At 54.4% G+C, this 24,643-nt stretch overlaps 3 protein-coding genes across 15 annotated transcripts in view; all 3 read right to left on the bottom strand.

Annotated features, from left to right (window-relative positions):
• Positions 1-920, bottom strand: part of PRRC2C (proline rich coiled-coil 2C) — a 68,001-nt gene extending 67,081 nt beyond the window's left edge. For 11 of the 12 annotated variants that reach the window (XM_058421783.1, XM_058421786.1, XM_058421792.1 and 8 more), the window contains exon 1: positions 189-207. The gene's annotated coding sequence lies outside the window, so the exon portion shown is untranslated. Of the gene's footprint in view, positions 1-188; positions 208-817 lie in introns of those variants that run through there. The other variant, XM_040073040.2, reaches the window with a different exon arrangement.
• Positions 921-1,572: 652 nt separating this feature from the next.
• LOC120756399 (dimethylaniline monooxygenase [N-oxide-forming] 4-like) lies at positions 1,573-7,728 on the bottom strand. Its single transcript, XM_040072708.2, has 8 exons — positions 7,121-7,728; positions 6,628-6,816; positions 6,180-6,342; positions 5,657-5,802; positions 5,117-5,316; positions 4,577-4,929; positions 3,611-3,680; positions 1,573-2,331 (listed from the first exon to the last, which is right to left on the bottom strand). The coding sequence occupies exons 1-8, from the start codon at positions 7,460-7,462 to the stop codon at positions 1,944-1,946; spliced, it is 1,851 nt and encodes a 616-aa protein (XP_039928642.1). The 5' UTR covers positions 7,463-7,728; the 3' UTR covers positions 1,573-1,943.
• A 1,348-nt stretch (positions 7,729-9,076) lies between these two features.
• Positions 9,077-20,189, bottom strand: FMO1 (flavin containing dimethylaniline monoxygenase 1). Of its 2 annotated transcripts, none has more exons than XM_040072712.1 (9): positions 20,121-20,189; positions 14,175-14,345; positions 13,822-14,010; positions 13,574-13,736; positions 13,085-13,227; positions 12,590-12,789; positions 11,732-12,087; positions 11,066-11,138; positions 9,077-10,020 (listed from the first exon to the last, which is right to left on the bottom strand). In XM_040072712.1, the coding sequence occupies exons 2-9, from the start codon at positions 14,298-14,300 to the stop codon at positions 9,678-9,680; spliced, it is 1,593 nt and encodes a 530-aa protein (XP_039928646.1). In that variant the 5' UTR covers positions 14,301-14,345; positions 20,121-20,189; the 3' UTR covers positions 9,077-9,677. The 2 variants fall into 2 exon arrangements, with proteins under 2 accessions (XP_039928646.1, XP_039928644.1); XM_040072710.1 differs by lacking the exon at positions 20,121-20,189 and adding an exon at positions 15,744-15,864.
• Between the last annotated feature and the right edge of the window lie 4,454 nt (positions 20,190-24,643).

Raw genomic sequence — 24,643 nt, forward strand, 5'->3', positions numbered from 1 at the left:
ACTGCAGACAAACTGCCTGAATTTCAGCCGTGTCATCTCACCACGCTCTCGCCATCCTTTAAGCGCTATCCATGAGAACGCTCCCGGCTCTTTGACCACCCCACCCCTACAAATCCTGGCCCCGGGAGCACAAACAATGCCTTCCTTCACTCAGTCCTGCATCAAGCCACCCAAGAACCGCCTTTTACCATAGGCGAAGAGTGCAAGAGCCGTGGATGCGTATTTCAGAGCTGGAAAAACCAAGGAGCCTTGCCGCTAGCACCCCGCAAGAAAAGGCTGCTCTCTCCCCCGCCTTTCTGCAGGAAGAATCGCAGCCACGAAGGGAGCGCAAATGCACGCAGGGCTCGGCGCGTTCCTCGAGGACTCTCCAGAGAGAGAAAAGGAGGGAGAGGAGGAGAGGGAAAAAGAGGAAGGGGGACACCAAGCGCCGTTACAAAAAAAGGGAAAAGCGAGGGCAAAAAGGAGGGCGGGAGAAGGAAGCAGCAGCCCCGCAGGAGCGGTCCCAGCACAGCCGCCCCTCCCGCCGCCCCCGGGCGCGGCCCGGGGCTGTGGCCGGCGGGGCGCGGCGGCCCGGGCGCCGATGCGGGGCGGCCCAGAGAACCCGGTCCGGCCGCCCGGCGCCGCTGCCCGCCACCCCGCCGCCCGGCAGCGGTGCCGGCCCAGGGCGCCCCTCACCCGCCGGCCGCGGGGCCCGCCCGGGCGGAAGCCGCCCCGCCCGGGGCCATGCGGCGCAGGCGCCCCGCCCGCTCCCGCCGGCGCCGCGCCGCGCCGGGGCCCGCGCTCCGCCGCGGCGAAGCGGAGAAGCCCCGCCGCTTACCGGGCGCGCAGGGCGGCGCTCGGCTGCCCGCGGGTCCCGGTGCCGGCGGGGCCGCTGCCTCTCCCGGCGCCGCCGCCTCGGCCGCTCGCACACAGGGGCCAAGATGGCGGGCGGCCAAGCCGGGCGCCAACGACGTCTGACGTCACCGCGCGCAGCGCGCGCCGCCGGCCCCGCCCCCGCGCCGCCGACCACGTGACCGCGCCGTGCCGCAGTCGCGCGGACTCCCGGGGACAGGTGCGCCCCCTGGCGGCGCAGGGCGGAGGGCGGGGCCGTGCGGACCCGGCCCCATCCCGGTTCTTATCCCGGAATTATCCCGGTTCCCATCCCGGTTCCTATCACGGAATTACCCCGGGTCTCATGCCAGTTCCCATGCCGGCCCTATCGCCGTTCCATGCCGGTTTCCATCCCTCTTCCCATCCCACTTCCCATCCTGGTTCCCATCCCACCCCTGTCCCAGTTTCCATCCCGGTTCCCATCCCGACCACATCCCTGGAATTCAGAGTTCCCTATAATCCAAAGGTTGCTTGGGCAATGGCAGGGATTCTTGCTTGGTTGCTTGGATTTATCACTGTATGTATAAATTATTATTATATATCAATATATTAACATATATAACATTTGCTGATATTTCTGTCTATATAAGGTATAGATTATATGTATACAAGGGCAAGACTCTCCCCTCTGCCACAGCTCGGGATCCACTTCCCACCCCCTGATAATAAACCATTAATAAAACCATCAGCGAAGACCAGATCTATGAGGTTTATTTGTGGCTCTCTCCTTCATGTCCCGAAAGTTACCAGACACAGAAGTAGTCTCTTGACAGTTCATGTTTCATAAAATCTCAAGGTGGTGTGGGTCTTGCCAAAATTTTAGGGAGCAGGGCAGGGAGGAAGCTGGCCTCACGCTCAGCAGTTCATCCCAGAACGGTTCAGGGTGAACACTCCGTGTCACCTTTGGTGAAACGTCAGCAAATGTTTGGATGGACAAACAGAGGGACACCAGGCAGCCCCGGGGTCCAGGCTCCTGCCGGTGCCAGCCACAGCCCTCTGGCAGCACCTGGCACAGGTGGCACAGCTTGGCACCTTCCCCAGATCACCCGGCAGTGCGGCTCTCCAGCTTTCTTCTACAGCTGGGGACGTGCCCAGGGGCTCCAGCCTGGCTGGGGGTACTTAGAGAAGAGAAAACCTGCTGTGAGAGCTGCTGGCAGAGCCAGGAGGCACATCCAGCACCAGCCGGAGGAGCAGTTGGAGTTGTCACCCACCACCCGCGTTCTCAAGGGCTTCAGCGTGCGCTGCCACTGGGTGAGGATGGCAGCTCTGGCCCCGCTCCACCTGCCCCGTCCCACCAGCCGGTACTGGTAGGGTGAGCAGGGCCCAAAAAAGATGGCCAGGGCCAGCTGGGGGTCTGTCAGGAGCAGTCTCGACACGCTGGGCTTTATGCCGGCACATGCAGCGATTTTGTCCATGTAGCTGATAAAACTCATCCTCAGGTTCTCCCTCTCATGTGGATTCCTTCAATGGGACATAAGAAATAAAAGTCAGACGGCATCATGCTGTCTCAGTTCCCAGCTCCAGGGAAAGCAAAAGCCTTGGGTTCAGACATCAGGTGAACACAAATAAAGCCAAAGGCACCGGAAGAGCCTCGGTGGGGTTGGTCCCAGCAGTTCCACAGGACAGGGGAGAAGCAGAAGCTTGTTTTGTCTCTGCAGCATAGTTGTGGCTTCAAAATCAGTCCTAACTTAACAGTACTGTCATTGTAATGCCACAAGTACCCCTGCCACGTCCTTCCCTGAGGTTCTGGGGTGTGGATTTGGCTGATTTTGAGAAGTAGAGATGTAGACTTTCAGAGATAAGAATGCCAAGGAGACTGGGAAAATCTGGGAAATGCAGAAAGCTTCGTGTGCTGGGAGGGCCCTCCAAGATTTTTCTGCTTGGAACCTTATCTCCCTCACAGGAGGGAGCATGTGCTGAACTGATCCAGAAAAATTTGAGGCAGCCTCAAGTTTGTTTCTCTTGCACCTCAGGCTTCCATATTTCTGTGCAACAGCATCGTGGTGCAGTCATTGGGGCTGCTGGTCATAATCCCTGTGGCTCTGGTTTGTCCCAGCTTTTCCCCACTGTCCCATGAGCCAGCCCTGCCCTGCTGGCAGACCCAACCCAGTCTACACCCCAAGGTCCCCTCCTTGCTCCATCACCATCCATCCCACATCCTTGTGGACACATCTCGACCTGTAAAATCCCAGCGCCAACAAGGCGGGCTGTTAGCTCCCACACACACCGGTGGAATACTCACCTTGACCTGCCAAAAAGTGACACAAACTCTCCCCCACCCACACTGCCCGGCTCCTCGGGGGGTTCTGGGTGGAACCCAGCCGTCTTCACCGCCTGGATTTGGGAGGGAGAAGCCACGAGATGGCACCCTTAGTCTGGAGGAAACCAAACCTCCATCTTGACATGCTGGGAACAAGGACATGGCTTGGAGGCCTGGCAGAGGGGCTCTCCAGAGGAGGAGAGAGAAAGGGAGGGAGCGAGGGAGATGGGAAGAGAGGGAAAGGGAGCTGCAGGCCCTGATCTTGTCATAAACTGCTCCAGAGAGCAAGCTTGTGGTGTCTTCTTCCATGAAGGACCCAGGAGAGCATTTTCCCAGCTCACTGCGGGTGGTGAGGTGATAAATGCAGAGTTGGGTGTCCTGAGCAGGTCCCTCCCATGTCTGCCATGGATTCCCCCCCTTCCCCGAGGTTATCCTGGCACAGAGCACCCGTCTCATCCCGGCTGCAGGAGCATCACACACCTTTTGACTGGTGGCTTCCTCTTCAGAACCTCAGCCATCATCCTGCTGGGGGGAGGCAGCTTGCTCCAGCCTGAGAACAGAGAAACCAGCGAGCTCCAGCAGAGCCTCCAGAGGAAACGTTCAGCCCCTTCCCAAGGTCCCAGCACCTTTCCCGCGGTGTGGAGCAGCAGGGATACAGGGATGCAGCTGGCGGAGGGAGGCTGCTGTGCTAATGATACCCACAGCCACCACAGAGCTGAAATATGCCCTAATCTCTGTGGGTGTTGGAGTCCAGGGCATTCCTTTGGCTGCCCTGGAGGGTCAGGGACCTGGACAGGGGGGTCTGGGACCCCAGCCCAGAGCTCAGAAAGACACTGGCTTTGATCTCAGTCCATGGGAAGGGCTTCCTGCACTGCAGGATGGGTTGCAGGCCACAAGAGTGTGAAAGATTGTAGTTTAGTATATCACAGGGTGAAAAAACAGTAAATTTATATTTCTAACATTGAAGTGAATGGGGGCAAGATGGAGAATTTGGGGCGTTGTCTCCTTCTTCTTCATCCTTCTTGCCTCACTCCATTTCTGCAGTGACGTTAGCACAAGGTAGTTAGTGAGGATTGGGTCGGAGTAGAGATGACCTTTTTAGTATTAGTGATAGACATTGGCAAGTAATAGTAAATAAAGAATACGTAGCAATTAGTATAAAAGATAAGGACAGCCCCAGTTCGGGGCGAGTCGTCAGAAGTCCAAGCCGCGGCAAACATCTTGTTGGACACTGAGAAAATTGTAAGATAAGAAACAATAAACGAAGCATGCAACCTTGAAAAATCTAAACCTGAAGACTCCGTCTCTTTCATCCGTTTGGCACAGAGCTGTGCAGAGGGCAAAGGACTCTAAAACCACCCGAATGCCGGGGTAAGCCCCTGACATGTGGGCAGCAGGTCAGGCTGCCCCAAACCTCCCACCCAGAAGATCTCCCCCATGTCCTACCTGCAAACACCCCTGTCGCCCAGCGAGCCTGCATTTCTGATCCCACCATAATGGAGCCCGTCAGCTGGATCAAGCCAATGATGGCCAGCGTGGGCTTTTCCAGCTGGGGAGGGAAGACGCAATTGTAGAGGGAGCGGTTGTCGTGGATGGCACTGCGAACAGACTCCTCGAGGAAGGGGAACGAAAAGTTGTAGCCCGTGGCAAAGAGCACCACGTCGATGTTTTCTTCGGTTGTCCCATCTTCGAAAACAGCAGAGCTTTCAGTGAACTCCTTCACGTTTGGCTTCAACACCACAGCCCCAGAGAGGAGGCAGAATGGCAGCTCTTCGTTGACAATTATCTTAAATTTGGAGCTTGCAGTGGGGGAAAGAGGGCAGCGGTGTTAGTACCTGGGAGGGACCTAAAATGACTTTTTTTAAATGGTCAGAATTCCCTTCCAATTGTTTGCTATTCCACAAATATCCCCCAAAACTGAAAATTAGGCGTTTCGTATTATAAAGCCCCCCTGAGCACTCAACAAAAACGATCAAGAAAAAACACCTTTTGCTGGAAGCCAAGCCATAGTTTGTGTGGTTGAACCATGAATTGAACTTCCGAAGCCTGATCCTCCCGGTGAGGGCTGATGGGAGAAGCCACTCCAGGAGGTGGTTGAAGCGCGTGGTGCTGACCATGTCGCGGGGGAAGCCGTGGTCTGCGACCCGGCTGATGACCCACGTGTTGCTCCTGGTGCTGAGGAACACCTGAAGAGGGAAAGCAGGTCTCAGCCTCCTGCCCAGGCATCTTGTTGGTTTTGCCCTGAGTGGCAAATCCCATCTCCTGCACTTGAGCCAACGCAGTGTTAACCCAAGGGAAGGAGATGACACCCAGGTGAACCGAACAGCTTGTGGTGGCTTTGATAAAGTTCTCACAGCTGCTCAGTTGCCAGTCCTCAGGCTGCCCAAACTCCCCAGGGGTCGCAAAGCTTCTTCAGCTGCCCTCAGCGAGGAACGGAGTTTATTGAGAAATGCGAGGGCAAAGCTCCCTGTGGTACCCCGAGCCGCTGGCTCTCACGGTCCCTGTCTGCACCACCTGGAGCTGTACCTTGGCAGCCACACGGCTCAGCTCCACCGAGAGGTCGCCGCCGGTGTTGCCAATGCCGACCACCAGGACCCGCTTTCCTCGGAAAGCCTGCACGTCTCTGTATTCCCTGCTGTGCAGCTGCTGGCCTTTGAAGCGACTTTCAATGCCTAGGCAGAGAGCAGGGAGCATCTCCTACTGCCAGATACACTTACTCACCTCAGCCTTGTGCCCAGATCCTCGGCAGCCCCCAGCTCTCCCCCCTCCCACCTCTGCTTGCAGCCGAGGAGCCCCTGGAAGTCCCCTGTGCCTCCTCAGTGCAGTCTTGCTTTGCAAATCCTAACGGAAAAGCCTGGCTGCATCTTTACAAGGTGTTTTTCCCATTCCCTGGAATGCCCCCCATCATTTCCGTGGGGTCAGGGTCCTGCCTGCTCCAGTGTGGGGGCTGCATGGAGCGGGCAGGCTTGCAGAAGGAAATACAACCAGGGGACCCATGGGTGCTGGGGGGAACGCTGTGGGGCAGCCCCACTGCTGGGACAGGGCTCACCTGGGAAAGAAGCCAACGGCAAGTAGGGCTCCTGGTAATGGCCGGTGCAAACCATGACAGCATCGAAGACGTGGGACTCACGGACACCTTCAGTCTCAGTGACCACCTCCCACTGGCCCGAGGAGGGGAAATCTGGGCGCTTTCTCACGCTGAGAACTGTTGTCTTGCACAGAAGGCCAACAAAACAGCAGTCAGGGACCGCGCCGTGTTTCGGAGACGCGCCTGTGAAAGGCTGTGTCCCTGGGGAGCTGCATGTCACCTGTGAAGCTGTTAAATCCCAGCCTGCACCTTTCCCCTGCTGACGGCACTGGGGGGCAAGCCCGCGCTCAGGCAGCCTCACGTAAAACCTGGGGCCCGAAGGCTGCGTGCAGGGCGCAAAGGGCACGCGGTCCTCGTCCCGTCCCGCCTCGGACCTGCAGCTCCCGCGGGGCTTGGGGGCCCTGCTCACCTGGAAGCGCACGTGCCGCAGGAGGTCGAAGTGCCGGGCGTATGTCCTGAAGTATTCCAGGACGAGGCTGTGGGGCAGGTAGCTGGGGAAATCCTCGGGGAAGGGGAAGTCGCTGAAGCAGGACATCTCCTTAGAGGTGTTGCTGATGACTGAGCGGTACACGCGGACTCCGCTGCTGTCTGTGGAGTCCTGTGTGAAGCCGGTGGCGATGTTCCCAGGTGTGCAGGGAAAGACTTTCTCCCCATAAAGCGTACGAGTATTTTTCTTCCTCGCGTTTTGTTACAAGGAATAAACCAGGACTAGCACCTGGCGGCAATCATTTCTTCTCCCTCCGTTCCCTTCTCCATCTTGGAGTCAGGAGGAGCCCCATGAGTGGGATAGGGACAGTCCCTGAGGGCGTGGCCACCCTTTCCTCTTTGCTGCAGTCAAAGAGCATCCGAGGAAGGGGACAAACCCAGGGACAGACCCGGGGACAAACCCAGGAGGCACTGACCGTGTAGTGCCAGACGCCGCCGATGTCCTCGCTGCTCTCGAAGCAGGTGGGCTCCAGCCCCTCCTCCAGGCAGCACTTGACAGAGGCCAAGCCCCCAGCCCCGGCCCCGATCACGGCCACGCGCCGGACCATGCTGGCCTGCGGCAGGTGACAGGCTGGTGTGAGAGCAGCTGCAGACACAACGGCCCAGGGGTCAGCAGAAATGCCAGTCCCTTCTTCCCATCCCCAGCAAAACACCCCAGGTCTTTGCCGGCTGCTTGTGTCCCCAAGGGAGAACCGTCCTGGGGGAAAGCCTGGTTCAAAACCAGCTCCTGCTTCTGTCTGTGCACAGACCCCGCTCATTTCACCCTTCCCGCCGTGCCAAACCCACTGTGGGGGTCTGGGAATCTCTCTCCTCCATGGGAGGAAAAAAGAGGCACTTTTAAACCTCACTGTGCTGCCGCTTCAATTTATTCCCTTTTCCAGCCCAAACCAGGGCATGCAAAAGGAGTTGCAGCTATCTTCTTCTGCCTGCACAAAGTGATCCTCCTGAAACCTTTTCGAGAAACAGCTCCAGCTAAGCTCGGTCGTTTTCACGCTTTCCTTTTTAATTTCCCATTAAAGAGCAATCTCTTGAAAACAAAAAGGGGTTAAAAAAAGGGAAAAAAAGCAAAGCAATGCGTGACTGAGCAGGAGCGCGGCGCAGCCATTGAAAAGTTGGACAGCTCTGTGAAAGCAAGGCTGGGATTTCAGGACATACAAAAGGTAAGAAACCCGGGAAACCCTGGGTATAAATGGGAGGAACTCAAAGCCGGGGTGTGTAAACTGAGCTGCACCGAGCTTGACTGGAAAGCAAAGAAACTAGGAAAGAAATGAACCCACATGAACTTTGATTAGATAAGAAGTACTCCTACCCCAGAGTCTGCAGAAAGAGTAATTTATAACTTTTTCTATCAGTTTTGCGTCAAAAAGTAAGTTAGCATAAATAGAAACCGGAGGAAACTGAAGAAAGCCAGGGAAAAATGAGGGAGGTGCAAAAAAAACCCCTTTGGCATCCACAAGCCTGGCCTGAGCCACTCCTTGATCTGCAGGGGCAGGGCAAGACATGCCCACAGTCGCCTGCCTCGTTTCTGGAGCCTTCTTTGGCTTCAGGAAAGGGTAGGCAAGCTCGGGGTGCTCAAGTCACCGCACTTTTCTAGCGCTGCCCGCAGATGGTTTTATTCCAGAGGGTCCCTGCAACACCCCTCTCCCCCCACCAGCAGCAAGGCAAAGCCAGCAGTGAATGCCAAAACCCTGGAGTGCTGTCTGCCCGCTTTTAAACCCTGCCAAACCCATCCGGGGGAAGCGAGGAGCAAACCTTGCAGGGCAGCGCCGTGCCTTCGCTGCTCAGCCCTCGGCCGAATTTCCCTTGAGTTTCTCTCGCCGTGGATTGGGAGGGAAGGCTGAAGTCCAGGCGGCTCCCCACGGCTCTTGCACCACTGACCTTTACACCTGCATTCCCCCGCCCTGTGGGCTTAAATACACTGGAAGAAAGTTCTCAACCTCCCTGTGGCAGCGCCAGGTGAAAACTCCGAGATAATCCCAAAGGGAGCAGGCTCGCAAGGACTCCCACGCTGTGACTTGTGATTGCTCCAGCCCAGGCAGCAGCTTGGGGTTGTCCTGATCTATCCCCTTTTGTGGCGCCTCTGCTGAGCTCCTGTTCCCTCGGCATCCCCAGGGGATCGGCGGAACACGCTCCCTCTGCCAGCAGCCGATGTGGATGTGGGACATGGAGCACCGTGCAGCCTCATTTTGGGGAGTCAGGGAAAGCCCTGAGAGCCCCAGCCTTGTGAGCTGCCCACAGCAGTTGGTGGCACAGCCCCAACTCAGACATGGCTCTCCGCCACAGCTCTTCCCATGCACTCGAGGTCGGGACACGGAAGCATCCGCAGCACACTCTTGCCACAGCCACTGAGATTTTATTCATTTAAAGTCTCTCCAGGCACAAAACAAAGCCTCAGGATTCTCCGGTGGTGGGGCGCGCAGGGAAGCCAATCCCAGAGTGCTCAGCCCCACAGGCTCACGTGTGACAAACCACCACAACCACCCAGCGCCCCTTCACTGGAAAGATGCACCAATTCAATCCCAGCTGGGATTTTGGGGTCACAGTGTTTGCGTTTGGAGAAAGGGACAGCCCGACCTGTGTAGGCAGCCCAGATAATTCCTGGGCGCTTTTGCTCCTGTGACACACCGCCACTTTTTCTGGTCTTGTCCTCGCTGCATCCTGTCTTGTGTGATCCGGGCACGATTATGCCACCAATCTCTGCTCTGCTCCTGGCAGCAGGCCGGGGAGCAGAGGGGCCACAGACACTTGGGCAAGGCTGCCACCCCTGGCTAATGAGGTCTGCAAAGCTGTGCTTGGGGCTGAGCTGGAGCAGAGGGAGGTTTACGCTGCAGGTTGCGGATTAAAGTTTGTTGCCATCTACTGAAATCCTTTTCCCCAGTTCCCTGGCACACTGTCTGACCTAACATCCCTCAGGCCAAAAAAAAAACCAACCCAAAAAAACCCCCCAAACAATAAACAAACACGCTCTAAATGCTATTGGAAACCAAAAATCACAGCAGCCAGGAGCAGAAGGAATCCCACCACAATCAGGAGAGAAGGGAAAGAGCTGGAGGAGCCAGCAGGGACTCGTGTTCTTGTGGGCTTTAGGACGCGGTCCCACTGGGTGAGGATGGCCTGCCGTGCCCCCTCCCAGCGCCCAGGACCCCCCAGTCGGAACTGGTAGGAGGAGCAGGGCCCAAAGAAGATGGTGAGGGCCAGCCAAGGGTCTGTGCAGAGCAGCCCCAGCACGCTGGGCTTGGCACCAATGAAGGAGGCCAGCGTGTCCAGGTAGACCAGCCACTCGGTTTTGAGGACTTTGTCAAAGGTCAGGCCAAACCTGAATGAGTCAGAGAAGAAAAACAGGCAGGAGAAAGATTGGTATCAGCAGGGCTTGGAGGAACTGGAGTGGAGGTCCTCTGCATTCTTGTTGTTACTGCATCTGGAATGCAGCTGAGTTCTTTTTAGGAATGGACTGGATGCACGTGTGACTGTCTGGACACAAATACTGTCCATGACACAGCACCTGAAAAGTGATGCTGGCTCACGTCAATCTTTCATTTCCTCATTCACAAGTTGCACCTGTTCCCCTCCTTCCCCTTGGTGAATCTTTGTCAACAGACTTTGGCAAAAGTTTTGGGTTTTCTTTCAAAACAAACAAAGAAACCCTGAAACCCAAATCCCTTTGCTTTCTGCAGAAAAGTCGTGTGCAGCATGAGAAAGGTGGCACTCTTTGGTATCCCTCACGTTCATTTCCACCAAATATTGCAAGAATACACAGTGACTTATAGCAGTTGTTCTGTGCAATTCTCTATTCCACTTTGCTATACCTTTTTCTCCTATAGCTATTCAAGTCAACCACCATATATATTTATATATCACCCATTTTCCTGGGATTGGCTCATTCATTCCCTAATCCTTTTCAGCCTTTTGCCTGCCTGTGAACCACACACCAATGTGCTCAGACACCTGTTCACAGTGAGTCAGGTCTCTGTGCTGAGAGGTGAGACAATCTGTGTGTACACCTCGTTGGTTGTGCTTTTTATTCCCCCCCGGCTGAATTACTTTGCGTTTATTACCATTTTATCTCTCAGCCCCTGGGGATCCTGGTGTTCTTCCCCAACTCCCAAGCAAGCTTTAGCTCTGAGTACCCTGAATTAATTTCTTCCTGTCACCAACAGGGAAAATATCAGTGTTAAATCAAAGGTTACATTGGCTCTTTGCATGTGAATAAAGAGGAAGCCAGATCTGGGAATCCTCCCCTCTCCTCTGCCATTCATGCAGGGAACAGGCACAGAGTGAGAGCCCATGTGTGTTGCTGCCCTGAAAACTCCAGGGATTTTTCAATCCACCAAAAAACTTTGGGGCTCTGGGGAATACCTTACCATCGGACTTTGTTTTTCTTCTGCTCATTTACTTCCTTCTCCATGATGGACTGGGAAGGCAACTGACACAAGCCTGGAAGAGAAAGGACAGCATCCTGCTGAGTTTAGCTCCTGGGGGGGGGGGGGTGCCCTGTGAACTCATTCCGTGATGCAAAATGTGGGAACCCCTTCTCTGGGAGGGCAGGAAAGTCTCATTGCTGGCAATTTATTCAGCAGCGGCAATCCTGCCAGAAACCAACCCTCCAGCATTCCAAATTCACCCCCAGTATTCCAAATTCACCCACACCTTTTCCTGCTCTTACTGAGGTGTGCTCTCAGGGCACAGGCAGGTGAGGTGGGGTCAGATGGGCTGTGCAAGCCCCAGAGAGGATCATCCCAAAGAGAAACCCCAGAGCTTCTCATCTCTGTGGATGACCTAGCCCTCCACGAGGTTATTCTGACTGTTTTTATTAAAAACCCCAAACAAAACACCAGTGATTTTCTTTCCTCAGTCATGTTGCCGTAGCTTAGCTGAAGTGAAGTAACTTGGGAAGTCTGAGCCTTGAAAATGCTCCCTTGTCTGCTCTGAACTTCTTAGCTCTGGGATCTCCCTGGCTGGAGGGATAAAACCCGTCCGGTCTGAGCTGCCTTTTTGGGGTGCAGGAGGGCTCACGTTTGCTCCCCTACCTTTGAAGACACGGCTCACCCAGCGTGCCTGCATCTCTGCCACGGGCGTGATGGATCCGAGGGGCTTAATCAGCCCAAGGACAGCCAGGGTGGGCTTCTGCAGGTGGGTTGGGAACACGTATTTGTAGAGGGATGCGTGCTTGTTTTCCACCCTGACCACGGATTCTTCCAGGAAGGGGAAGGAGACGTTGTAGCCCGTGCAGAAGACAACGATATCAATGGGCTCCTCCTCGGGGCAGTTGTGGAAAAGGACTGAGTTGTCCTTGAACTCCTTCACGCCCGGCTTGATGGTGATCCTGCCTGTCAGGATGTAGCTTGGGAGGTCGTCGTTCAGCACGGGCTCACGCACCAGCCAGCTGTGGAGAGCCAGGGGCTCTGAGAGTGGGACACCCCAAACAAGCCTTGCTGCTCCCCTGCCCCTTCCCCCTCCAGGCCCACCGGGTCACACCTCCTGGTGTCCTTTTCTCTGAGCAAACAGCACTGTTCCCCCACCTCCAAACAATGACACGTGTCACCAAAGTCACCCTGTCCCACAGTGTGAGCGATTCATGGATGCCTCCTGCCGCCTTCTTCCCTTCACTCAGTTGCTCTTTAAGTCATCTCTTTCCAGAACTGATCCACGCTTTGAGCCTTCCTTCTCCTCTTTACCCAGAGACCCTCACAAGGAAAATTTCTCTGGGCCTTCCTGGGCTTTTCCAGCATGCCCAATCTTTCACCACTTAAGGGACCTACAGCTGATTTTCTCCTTCCCACTGGAGATCACCCCAGTCTGGGAAATGGCTGATGCTGGTTGCTGAATCTTTTCCCCTGCCCACACCACAAGCCCATCTGCGTGGGATGGGAACCACCAAGAAGTACCTCCTCTCTGGCTGAAGTCCATAGTTTTCATGGTTGAACCACTGGTTCACCTTGTAATTAATGAACCACCACGAAAGGGGTCCGGGGAGGTTGGTTTTGATCAGGGTCATAAAGCGAGTGTTTAAAATCATATCCCACGGGTAGCCGTGCTCAAACACACGGCTGAGCAGCCAGGCTCCTCGACTGGTGCTAATGATCACCTGGAAGAGAAGAATCAACGGCTCAGGTGATGAATTTGCTGCTTTTCCCTTTATAAAGAAACTCAGAGGGGCTTGGAAAAGCAGCAACAGCATCTTTGAGACCTCCTGGCTGCTGGTGATGGGGGTGAAGCAGGAGACACAAAGAAAACCAACTTGCTTTCAAGGTAGCATTTTGACCAGAAAATTCAGGCTCAGAAAGACTGTTTGTGCACCGTGTCCCTGTGATGACAGCACATTGAGCCTCTGTCCCCAGGGTCCCTCTCCCCACGCCCCTGGGGTGGCAGGGTGCTGGCACCTTGGCAGCCACACGGCTGGCCTCCACTGCGATGTCCACTCCTGAGTTGCCCATGCCCACCACGAGGACACGCTTGCCCTGGAACACATCAGGATGCTTGTACTGCCGGCTGTGGAAGTACTGCCCTCGAAACCTCTCGATGCCTCGGGGGAAAAAGAAACAGAGCTTTGAAGTACTTGAGCATTTGTGGATTTTGTTGGGAGAACCGGTGTGAAAAAACCAATCCAGATGGCAAGAGCAAGGAAGCGCAGCCTCTGGCCACCGGGGTCTCGGGGAGGTCCAGCCCTCCATCCCCATGCACACAGAATTGGTGCCTCCTCTCCAAAATGGGGTCTCAGAGGCAAAGCCGCCGAAGCACGAGAAAGTATTGCCGTTCATGCCAGCGGGTTTGGAAAGGAGAAGCAAGGAAAGAAAGGGAGGATTTTCCCCAAATCAATCTTCTCTCCCCAGCCCCTGAAGCAGGTGGCCGCAGGCAGCCCTGTACCGTACCAGGAAAACACTGCAGGGGGAGGGATGGCTCCCAGAAATTGCCGCTGCAAACCATAACGGCGTCAAAGACGTCGGACGTCTGCTTCCCACCCGCCTCCGTGACCACGTCCCACTGGCCCGTGGTGGCAAAGTCGGGGCGCTTACGGATGCTGACAACGGTGGTCTAAAACGCGGGAGCGAAGCAGTCAGCAGCAGCACCCGGCACGGGTGGCTGGGGAGCGGGGCAGTGCAGGGCCCCCATCACTCACCCCAAATTTGATGTGCTCCCGCAGGCTGAAGCGCTCAGCGTAGCGCCGGAGGTAGTCCAGGAGCAGGGCGTTGGGCAGGAACACGGGGAAATGCTCTGGGAAGGGGAAGTCGGAGAAGGCAGACATCTCCTTGGAGGTGTTGCTGATGACCGACGGGTAAAGGCTTGGCCGGCCGGCCTCGATGTGCTCCTGCCGTGGCACCCCGGGGCGCATCAGCCCTGTGCCAGGGTGGGGCTGTGCCCCGCTGCCCTGGCCTCAGGGAGCGCAGCTCAGCACCCAGCAAGCTCTCACAGCCCTTCCACAGCCACCGGAGCCCGGCTCAACCCGCTCCCTAACAGGGCCCGCCGGCTCACCGTGTAGCGCCAGAGCCCCCCGATGTCCTGGCTCTGCTCGAAGCAGGTGGGCTCCAGCCCCTCGTCCAGGCAGCACTTGGTGGCTGCCAGCCCGCTGACACCCGCGCCCACCACGGCCACTCTCATCCCTGTGCTCTCTGCCGGGATCCCGGGCTGTCAGCGGGGTTCAGCCTGGGAGAAAACCCACGGATGGGCATCACACGCTCAGGGGACAGCTCCTGGCGTGCCCTCTGAAAGGGATTTCTCTATATGCCACCCCCAAATGTCATCCCATTTACCAGCATTCTGGGCTCTTCATTTACAAGCTAGATTAAATGTCTTAAATAACAATTTTCTGCCGCCCCCATCTCTTTATTTTAAAAATCTCTCCATTTTTAGAGTGCACTCCCTGGGCTGCTTTCAAACCCCTGCAGCTGCCCTGGAAACTGGCTTTGAAAATATGTGGTTGAGCCACAATTCACTGCCAGTTTTTTATTTACTAGCTGGGTTTATACTATCTTGCCTTATCAGACTTGCAAATATTTGTATTTTATCTCTGGATATCTGCCCCTGCATCTCTCAGAGGAAAAAAAAAATAATAAAATTGAACTGGGACTGTTCGGTTTTTGCATCTCTGACAGGGTCCTGTCCCCCATCCCCAGGGAAGATCATGCTGACTTTGATGTGGCCATTGAGGCTGACAGAGGGGCTGCAGGTGTGGCACACCTTGGATTGAAGATGATTTTGTGTCTGTTGTGGGGCTGAAAGCAGCTCCACCCCTGGGGCTTGAAAGGCAGCAGCCCCTGGGTTGACATCCAGCCCCACAAAACTCCCTGTGGGGATGATGGATCCTTGGTAGTGCCAGGCAATAAAACAAGGGGTGATGGCCAGGCTCCATGGCTTGGGCTGGACAATTCCAGAGCCAGGTCCCTCACACAGGTGCCCCGGGGGTGCTGCTGCAATCTGTGGTTTAACCCCAGGGCTGGAGGGAGCACCCTGCACAACTGAGGTATTAATTCAGCACGGCAGGATGTCACTAGGGGTGGTACCGGTTCCTCTGGCCTGAGAGGTGCTTTCAGCTTCCACAGGGTGTGATGGTGTATTCATCAGGAAAAAGGAAAAAAGGATTCAGTAAAATAATGGGGTTGGACATGGTATTTTCTAAAACCCACCAAATTCTCCGGAACTATTTCAACCTTCAGTCATAAAGCAACGCCTAATGAATACTCTGCTTTCCCAGGCTGGAATTAAAGCCTGGACTTTCTCCTTTGCAAATGAAGAAAGCATTAGCACGAGCTGTTCACTGTTAACTGTTTTGGGGAGGCACTTTTTGTTTTTTTTTTTTTTTTCCTTTTCTGCATGACAGGAATTAACTTATATCACAAACACCTCCCAGCTACATTTGCTATTCGATTCCCCACCTTCCTGCAGAGAAGCTACAAATAACACCCAAGAAATATCGATTCTGCCGCCCCGTGCCTGTTCCTGCCACGCTTTCCACGCTGTCCCCTGCGAGCAGCCGAACTCAGAAGGGCTCAGTGTGGGGCAGGGAGGGAAGGAAAAGCTCCTCAGCGCTCTGGGAACACTTACCTCCAGCCTCAGCCACCTGCCCCCTGTCACCTCCGCTGCGGGAAGGGAGGGCCCCTCTCGTGTCAGATTTATAGGGGAGACGTGGAGCTTGGCAGGGGCTGGGAGGGCAGGCAGCCACCCCGCTCCCAGAGCGGTTACACAACTGGCCGTGGGAGGAGCGGCTGCAGCGCCCTGCTGTCCCCGGAGCCAGCGGGACAGCCCAGCTGTCGCTGCCCAAGGGGTGCCAGGGCGTGGGGTGCTCCAGCTGCGCCCCGCCGTCGTGCCGGGGTGAGGGGGCGGCTCCAGCTGTGGGATGCTTCCCCTTGCCCCACGGTTACTTGCCAAAAAGGGGCTGAAGCCGCAGGCGAGCAGCAGGGCTCTGTCAGGACTCTGCACCCGAGGCACCTCGGAGGAAAGAGGGCTGGGTTGGTGGTCGCTGCTCGTCGCTGTGCCGTCGGCCACACCGACGGTGCCCACGCCCGCTGAGAGAGCGAGAAATGCCCACAACACCAGCGTACCAAGGTCCCAGGCACAGGGGTGTGGATGCTTCTTGGCTGAAGCGTCAATACAGGACGTGGAGCCCATGCAGGTATCTCCCAGGAGATGGTGGAAATGAAGGGCATATTGACCATCCCCCGGATGGTCAATGTATTTAGGGGGGACTGGTGGGAAAGTATGAACTTTGCACCCCTGCAAATGAATCCAGCTGGGTATGGAGAGTATAGAAGCCAGGGAGAGACAGTTGATAGAGGGCTGGGTCTCTAGGAAAAGCGGTGTTTAGAAAAAGACAGAGATATTTGTGCCATGGGGGTGACAGCAAAGCTCACAGAGTGAGTGCAGGGGACAAAGCTGCCAGCCCCATCAAGGCCTCACCTTGTCACTGATAGAGACAATCCCAGGCTGATGGCCACAGAGTTGACACCAGCTCTTTTAGCAGTCTCCTCTTTTAGAGGAAACCACAAGGGAGGAGGGGAAAAACCCATCCAAGGTCTGCAGAACAGAGGATGCTAAATAAAGTATCCAAGAGAAACCTCTGCTCTGGCCTGTATTTTGTTTTGCAGAGGTTGAAGGGGCATGTTTACAAGCAAAACAAAACAAAAAAAAGGGGCAACAAGTCTAGCACACCTTTGAGAGTGTTGGGAATTTTACAAGCTCTGTCTCCCAGCTCTCCCTCTCTCCCTCCTCCCTTCTTCAGGTGCACAGGACCTTGCTCCTGCAAAGATGCTCACCAGCACTCAGCAAAAAATGGTCGGGAATCCACTAAGGCAAATATTATGTTCTTTATGTGCTTTTGCTTTTTTTGAGCTCCCCAGCAGGCATTTCAAGTGACTTGCACTTAGAGGGATACCGTGGCAGCATTCCAGGAGTGGAGTTAGTGCTTTTAGGAGGGCAGTTCAGGGAAGCTTTCTAAAAGAACAAGTTGTTTTTGGCAAAGATGAGCTGCTGGTGTAGAAATGGGACCAGATGCTTTTGCTGCAGCTGCTGCCAGTAAGGCTGGCCCTGATTCTGGTGTGGAATCCTGTTCAGAGGTGCAGAGCTAGATGCAGTGAGTGATACCATGTGAGTATAGGGTAGAAACACCTCCAAAGCCTCGGTAATCTGCCTTAGGGCTGTGGTGTTCCCCTCCACAAATACCTGTGGCCAGGGTCTGGGCCAGGTGTGCAGAACAAAGTATTAGAGGAGATGGGGAGGAGATAGCAGGAGGGTAATTACTGTAATTATGCACACGCAAGCCCAGGGCACTGAAAAGCCCTTGTCAGAAAATACAGAGAGGTTCTTGTTCCTTTACCCACCTCTGCTGCTGGCGTGGCAGCCCTGGCACACCTCAGGGGGAGCCAGGACCCGTGAATATCCCGTGGTGGCTGAGGATGAGTACCAGGCACGGGACATTCGCGTGCCTGTCCACTGGTAAGCCCCTTGTCCCCTTGAAAACAAAGCTCCCCAGCACTGTGGCACAGGCCAGGGCTCTGCAACAGCCTTTTTAATCCTTTAAGCAGAAGGAAGGAGAAACTCAATATATCCACTTAGTCCGAATGAGATAGGAAACCCACTTTCTCTGCAGAACTCCGGCACCGGTTTTACAATTTCTGATTAAAATAACACTTTAGGCCAAGGAGGGGCAAGCCTCTGCACAAACAAGTCTCAGCACAGCCCACTTTGCTGTTTTCTAGGTTTGTGTCAGCAGCTTTTGGCTGAAGGGGGAAAAGGAAATGGAGAACAAAAGTGGAGTTTCTTGTTAAGCCGGTCTCCAAGCATGGCAGGGCTCTCAGCACCAGGCAGCTGCTCGGGACCTGATGGGATGTGAGCTTTGGGCTCATCGGTGAAGCACTTCATCTTCCCCTCTGCAGTGTTAGCACTGCCTCCCCTCACTGTGCAGGGGCTTTCACTGACCCTGCTGCCTCCCGCTGCTTCCTGCAGAGCTGCAGGATAGGGCCATCCACAGAGTGAGTGAAGAAGGCTGCAAGCAGCTGCTGGTGGAGAAATGTATTTCCTCCCCCCACCATTTCTTGGAGCCTGGATTTTGATCTTAAAAAAAAAAAAAGGCTTTTTCTTCACCTCCGAGGCCAAAAGGCATTTTCCTGCTCAAAACCAAAGAAAACCCCTCCCCAAGCAGGCTGTTGTCCAGTTTATTATTCCCAGCACACAGAGGATAAGCCCAGTGACAAACACTGGCAGGACACTTCTGTTTCTGCTTAGACTGAGCCAGATATGTTCAATATCTTGAACTCTTCCTGAAACCTCTCAAAAGATATCACTCTTAAGGAGATCCAGAGGATGTACTGGAGCAGACATGGGCTGTAGAGTGACTGTGGGAGAGGGATTTACTCGTTTTTGCAAGGAGATCTCTGCATGGAGAGCAGACATGCTTTACTCCAACGTTCCTGGCAAAATTTAACCCGATTTAATAAGTCACTATGTTTTCCAGGCATGCAACCCATGGAATTTGTCAAGAGAAAGCTGCTGCTGTTGTTAAACCTATTGTGCTAATAAATCCTGCAGAGCTGCACTTTTTAACTTCTTGGAGTTAAAAAAAAATTGTACATTGGTTGGGAGTTTTTAAAATGTACATTTTACAGCTTCCCAACCCCGATGGACATTTACACCCTCGTGCCAGGACTCAAAGTGGATAAACACACGGGTTCCCTGGGAGATGCCCCCAAATGACACACAGAGCACTAGGAAGGATCTCAGACCCTTCTCAGCTCTTCTGAGCTATTCCTCAGTGTCAGGAGGTGCGTGCCTGTCGTTTCACAGGCAATAAAGCACAGCCACTGGAGAGCCTGGCAGAGCAAACAGGACTCATGGTTAAGGTAACTCATGAGCAAAATAACCCTGCGGAGGAGCTGTCTGGAGAGCACATGGTTAAGAGCAAAGCCTGACCAGAAGGTGCCTTCCTGCCACCACCAGGTGAAGTCATCCCTCAGCCTTTGAGAGCTTTCAAAAATTCCACTCAGAGCAGCTGACCCTTCCCGTAAATATTGACCGAGCTCCCAGGCCAGGCACTTTGAATCCTTCCAATCCCTGCTGCCTCCCCAGAAGCGTCTCCACTTGAGGTGTTGGCTGTGGCTGGGCATTCCCAGCACAGGGACACGGCAGAACCCCTAATCCAGGCAGAGATGTGCCCCTGCACCACCCCAGCCTCACACCTAGGAGCACTTTTGTGCATTTTTCCCCCCAGAATTGGGGGTTTTAGGAGGACAGATCTCCGACACTGAGCAAGGCACCGCTCTCAGTGGTACCTGGCAGAGGAGCCAGCACAGGCATTGTGGAGCTGCAGCAGCTCTCATCAGCTGGCAGAACTTCCACCTCCAATAGCTTCACCAGTCTCCAGGAACTCTCTGGGAACCTCAGGGATGTCTGAGCCACCTCCTCCAAAAGCAGCTCCAGCTGACCTGGACCACCTCATTTCCTTCGCCTGTTTTAAAAACTTCTGCTTGTGGAGACTGCCATACAGCTCCAGGCTTGTTTTTGATGGGGCCATTGAGTTTTCTTTTCTTTCCACATCCAAGCCAGGCTGACATTTGGGGATAATTGGGAACATTTTGCAGCCTCACCCCTCCCTCAGTTTAAATGAGAACTGATTAATGGGAGAGAGGAGCTCTGACTGGCTTGTGCCTTGGATTGCTTGGATCAATCTGAGCAGCTGCTGGGCTCCCACAGGTGATCCTGGATTCCTGGGGATGCTCAGCACCACTGAAAATGAACCCCACTGGCTGCTGTTTCCTATTTGTAACCTGGAGGAGGACTTCTATGAAACAAAAATTTGCCAGAAAGCGACACCCAGGAGTGATGCACAGCGTGGGAGCAGGCCTGCTCCCGGCCCTGGCATGGGGATGGGAAAGGTGATTTCAGGGCAGAGGCACGGGAATAAAGGTGCAGGGAGAGTTAATAATTTACCTGGATTGACACAGATGTCAAGCAACTGAAACAGGAAAAGTTCATGGACCTCTTGACTCAACATTTCCCAGCCGCAGTTTTCTGCACAAAAGAGAAAGAACTGCATTTTGGACGTTCTTCCCTCCTCTCTTAGAAGGAGAAACATAGGAAAGAAGGACTGCAGGTGTGGGAAGGCAGAGAAAAGGAAAAAAAAAGGTGGTCAAATATCCCCGGAGAGAGAGAAAAATAAAATCAAAGGCTTCAACATTTCTAATGGCAATAGAGGTGATTCTGTTCTACATCTGCCGAATTTGGATGGAATTTCTTTCACATGCTAAAAGAAAACAAGACGAGAGAGCTCCCAGCATCCAAAAGAGCACAAACAGTTGGGAAAGTCTCACCTACAAAATCCTGCCATGCTCCAGCCTGAAGCTGCCTCACAGCCGTGGCATGGCTGGGGCTGGAGGTGCCTCCTGAGATGCTCGGAGGGCGTCACAACAGGACAGTGGGAATCCTGCTGGGCATGATGCCTTGGAGTGGCCAACTAGAACAGAGGCTAGACAAGATTAAGAGAGTAAAAGTGGGTATTTATTAAAGGCCTTCAGTAGGTACACCTTGGCCAGTTAAAACCTCAGAGGGGCTACACCCAGGATGGACAATGGTCAGGAGTTTTTCAGACAATTAAAACTTTGGTCCATTTACACGTCAGGGGTTAATCCTCCAATTACAGCTTCAGGTAATGAAGTCATATTCCCCCAGTTTGCTCCCTTCCAACTGATTTTTTCTTTATACTTTTCTGGGCCTGAGACAGTGAGGTGTCCTTGAGTTTCAGGCCTGGAGGGATTGTTTTGTCTGAATGTAACATGAAGACAGGAGCTAACACTCTCTATGGAATTCAGAGTTATACACTGAAGAAATACAGGATTTGAAAAATATAAAAGCTGAAATCCTAAGGCATCAGGGACAGCCTGCAGCGGCAGGAGCTACAGGAGGTCAATGGCACAGTCTGGGGCCGTGCCCAGCTCGTGTGATTGCAGCTCTGTGTGTCCTGGCTGCTGCTCCAGGACACGTTATCCCTTAACAGAGGGCAGATGGTGGCCTGGGCTGGCCATTCCCAACCTTCCCACTGGGACCAGCAGCAAAGCAGGGAGGAAAACCCCTCCAGTTCTGATCTTTTTGCTGCCTGCAGGGGCTCTCTGAGGCAGGAGCTGGAGGGATGCTGAGCACACAGCTCGGCTGCAAGGCTGGGCAGCAGCTTGCCCACGCGCTGTGCTGCTCATGCCTCGGCTGGCTGTGACACAACACCCACAGGTGCTTCCCCAAGGAGCATTCCAGCTGAAACAGCTGGCAACAGAAGGGCTCCTCGCTGTGCCCCAGAGGAATCAACCTCAGCCTCGACCAGAGACTGCAGCTGGGCCCCCGACTCATCAGCCAGGGATGATCCAAACTGGCCAGAGGCGCCGCTGGCCCAGCTGGGAGCACTGGGAGCACTGGGACTCCGTGCCCCACAGACGCCCACGGCTCCCGTGGGGCCGTGGATCATCCTCTCCCCCCGCATCCCTGGGGCTGCGCTCGGCCCTTTGATGTGCAGCTGCATTGTTCCAGCATCTCTGAAGTCTGAAATGAGAAACACCCTGTGTGGAGGCCGGGCAGAGCCCTCGGGAGCTGCCAGCAGCTCCACGGCAGCCAAGGCTGGTCGGGGGACAATAAATCTGCAGCTGGAGCAGCACAAAGAGAGGCACAAGAACATTCCCCTCGCGTTGGCTCTGCTCTAATTGCATCCCCAGCCGGCTCTTGTTTTTCTTGAGCGCAGCTAAAGGTCCGTATTTCATTCGCTTTTCCACACCCTTCTCCCCCATTTTTTTGTTTGTGAGTGAAATCCTCCCAAGGAAGGGCTGCAGGGCTGTTCCCAGTCGGTTCGGGGTTGATGAATGGAGCACCCCAAGGGGAAGCTAACGCCTTGTGATAGGCAAGAAAATGCAACAGTGTCTCTTCGCCCTCCTCAAGCTTCCATCGGCCCTGAAAGTTGGTTTTGCCATTTCCTAGGGCGCTGTTCTGACCCGCACCCTCCCAGTGGAGATAGGAGCTCTGAGGGCGTCGCTCACCCTCGGCTTCACAGCTCACCAGGCAAGGACAAATCAAACAAAAACCCCACCGTGCCTCTCATGAAATCTCACACAGCAGCTGCAACGGGATAACACATCCCCTCGCATCTATCTCAAAGACTTCTCTCCTCTTAACCCTCTTCCCCTCCACTGCCACCCAGGAGCTTGGTGTCCTGCAGACCTCCAGTCCATTCCCACTCCTCCTCTGGGATCTGTCCTTAGGCAGAGCCCCTCGCTGTCCTGCCTCTTTTTTTCCCATTTTCCTGCCTATGGGATGTTTCCTAGAGGCGCTACCTGGATTCAGGCAGGAGCAGCAGAAACTGCCGAGAGCATTGCGTGAAACCTCACAGGGAGCCACTACCAGCCTGTCACAGCACAAGCTGCTGGAAGGTGCCTGGCTTGGGGGATTCCACACAGAATAATCCTTTCCTTGGGCAATCAGCAGGCACAAAGGTGTGCAGCTGGCTTGGGCTCTGCTCCCAGCCCTACATAACCCAGCTGGGAGGAGCACAGAGCGCAAGGACTCGTGTCTGAGATGCCTTTGCTGAAGCACAGCTCTGTCCAGCAATCCATGTGCCACGCAGGGGGCTGCTTGCAGTTCTCCTGGGGAGAGGAGAGGGGCTGCAGACATGGAGGAGCCATGGGATCTGCCCCCAAATACAGGAAATCCTACCGAGGGTTACCCTCCCTTCAATAAAATACCTTTCCTCCCCTGGTTGCTTCTCCGACCCGTGCACTGCCGGTGATGCTTTAGGATTTTAGCTTTTATATTTTTCATGTATTTGTAACCCTGCAGTTCTTTCGGGTATAACTCTAAACTGTGTTCCATGGGAGAACCCTGTTCTCGCATTTTGGTCAGGCACAACAATTCCTCTCCAGGCCTGGGAATCAAGGACACCTCACTGCCTCAGGCCCTGAGAGATGGAAACAAAAGTGAGTTGGAGGGGAGCAAACTCATGACTTCATTACCTGAAGCTGTAATTGGAAGATTAAACCCCAATATTCAAATGGACCAAACTTATAAAAGAGTGAAAAGCTATGACCCGTGGTCCATTTTTTGGCACGCAGCCCCTGGGGGGATTCATCTGCCCAAAATGTACTTGAAGGCCCTTCGATAAATATAACTGCTTTTTGTTCTCTTAATTTTGTCTGACCTCTGTTTCTCGGTGAGCCCGAGAAGGCATCAGCAGGATTTTGTCAGTGACCTCCTCAGGGAGAGGTCCATCCTCTGTCACTGATGTGCAAGCCTTGCTTGGGGCCCCGAATCTTGGTGAGGTCCCAGGCTGGGGTTTCAAGGTTTGTTTATCTGCAGAAGGAACAAACACAGCCTTTGTTCAGCAACAGAACACCAGCAGCTCAAGTTTTAGCACCAAACTGCTCCAGGATGCTTTGTGACCCCACCTGCCTGAACAGGCTTTGTGGATTAAACAGTCACACATTTCCTGATGATTGTCTGCGCTTTCTCTTTCGTCCTTGGGACAGAGGCACCCAGCAGAAGGTGCCTGGTTTAACTTGAGCTGCTGCATTTAACTCATGTGCCTCATGGAAAGGCAAGGATCCCCTCCGTGCTTCAGCAGAGAAGTTTTCCAGAGGCTGAGGCCATTCAGTGGGATGAGGGCTGCAAAAGAAGGCAGCCCAGCACCTCCAGGGCTGCATTGCCTGTCCCATCTCCTCCAGCGGAGGTGAGACCCAGGGTGCGGGTTGGTGCAAACCCAGAATTTCCCCATGCCGTAGTTGCTGAGGGCTGGCAGGATGATGGGCTCCTGAGGAGCCAGAGATGGGCTCTTGCAAGCTGGGCATCTTCAGTTCTTTCCTCCGAGGCACTTGCACAATGTCCAGCCAGGTCCTCACACTCCGGGAGAAAAGCTGTTAAAAAGGAGCATCGCCTTTCTTTACACGGGGGGTTTCTGGCCTCTTTGCCTACTGTAAAGGGGGAAAAAATATTACACCTTAAAAAAACCCCTAAAGTTCATCTCGAGCTCCCTCTTGTGACTCCTGTATCCAGGCTGCTCCAATCCGGGTTTGGATAAAGCTGTCCTACTGTCACCGTGGGAATATTTATAGCTCCCAGTCATATATTAGAATTGCTTAACACGCAATTAAAGTAAAATGTGTCCAGATGCTTAAACGGGCATTGACATCACGCACGTGAGCCAGTTTGTCCTGCTGCTGTGCCAGGAAACCCGGGAGAAGCTCTGCATCAGCAGGTGCAATGCTGCTGCCTTTCCCTTTCAGAACCCAGATCTCAGCGCACCAAAGTGCACCTTGCATTTGAGTTTCTCATTCCAGCTGGGTCTGTCCTTTCAGGGTGCTAAATCCCCGCTGCCCCAGGGAAGGCAGCCCAGAGGAGCTTTCCTCACCGCACGTTTTATTTGCCCTGCAGATTGCTTTCTCCCAAGCTGTATTTGGTCAGGTACCCCATAATGCTGTGAGCTGGTT

Source organism: Hirundo rustica, chromosome 9 (genome assembly GCF_015227805.2).
Source record: "Hirundo rustica isolate bHirRus1 chromosome 9, bHirRus1.pri.v3, whole genome shotgun sequence".
NCBI lineage: Eukaryota > Metazoa > Chordata > Aves > Passeriformes > Hirundinidae > Hirundo > Hirundo rustica.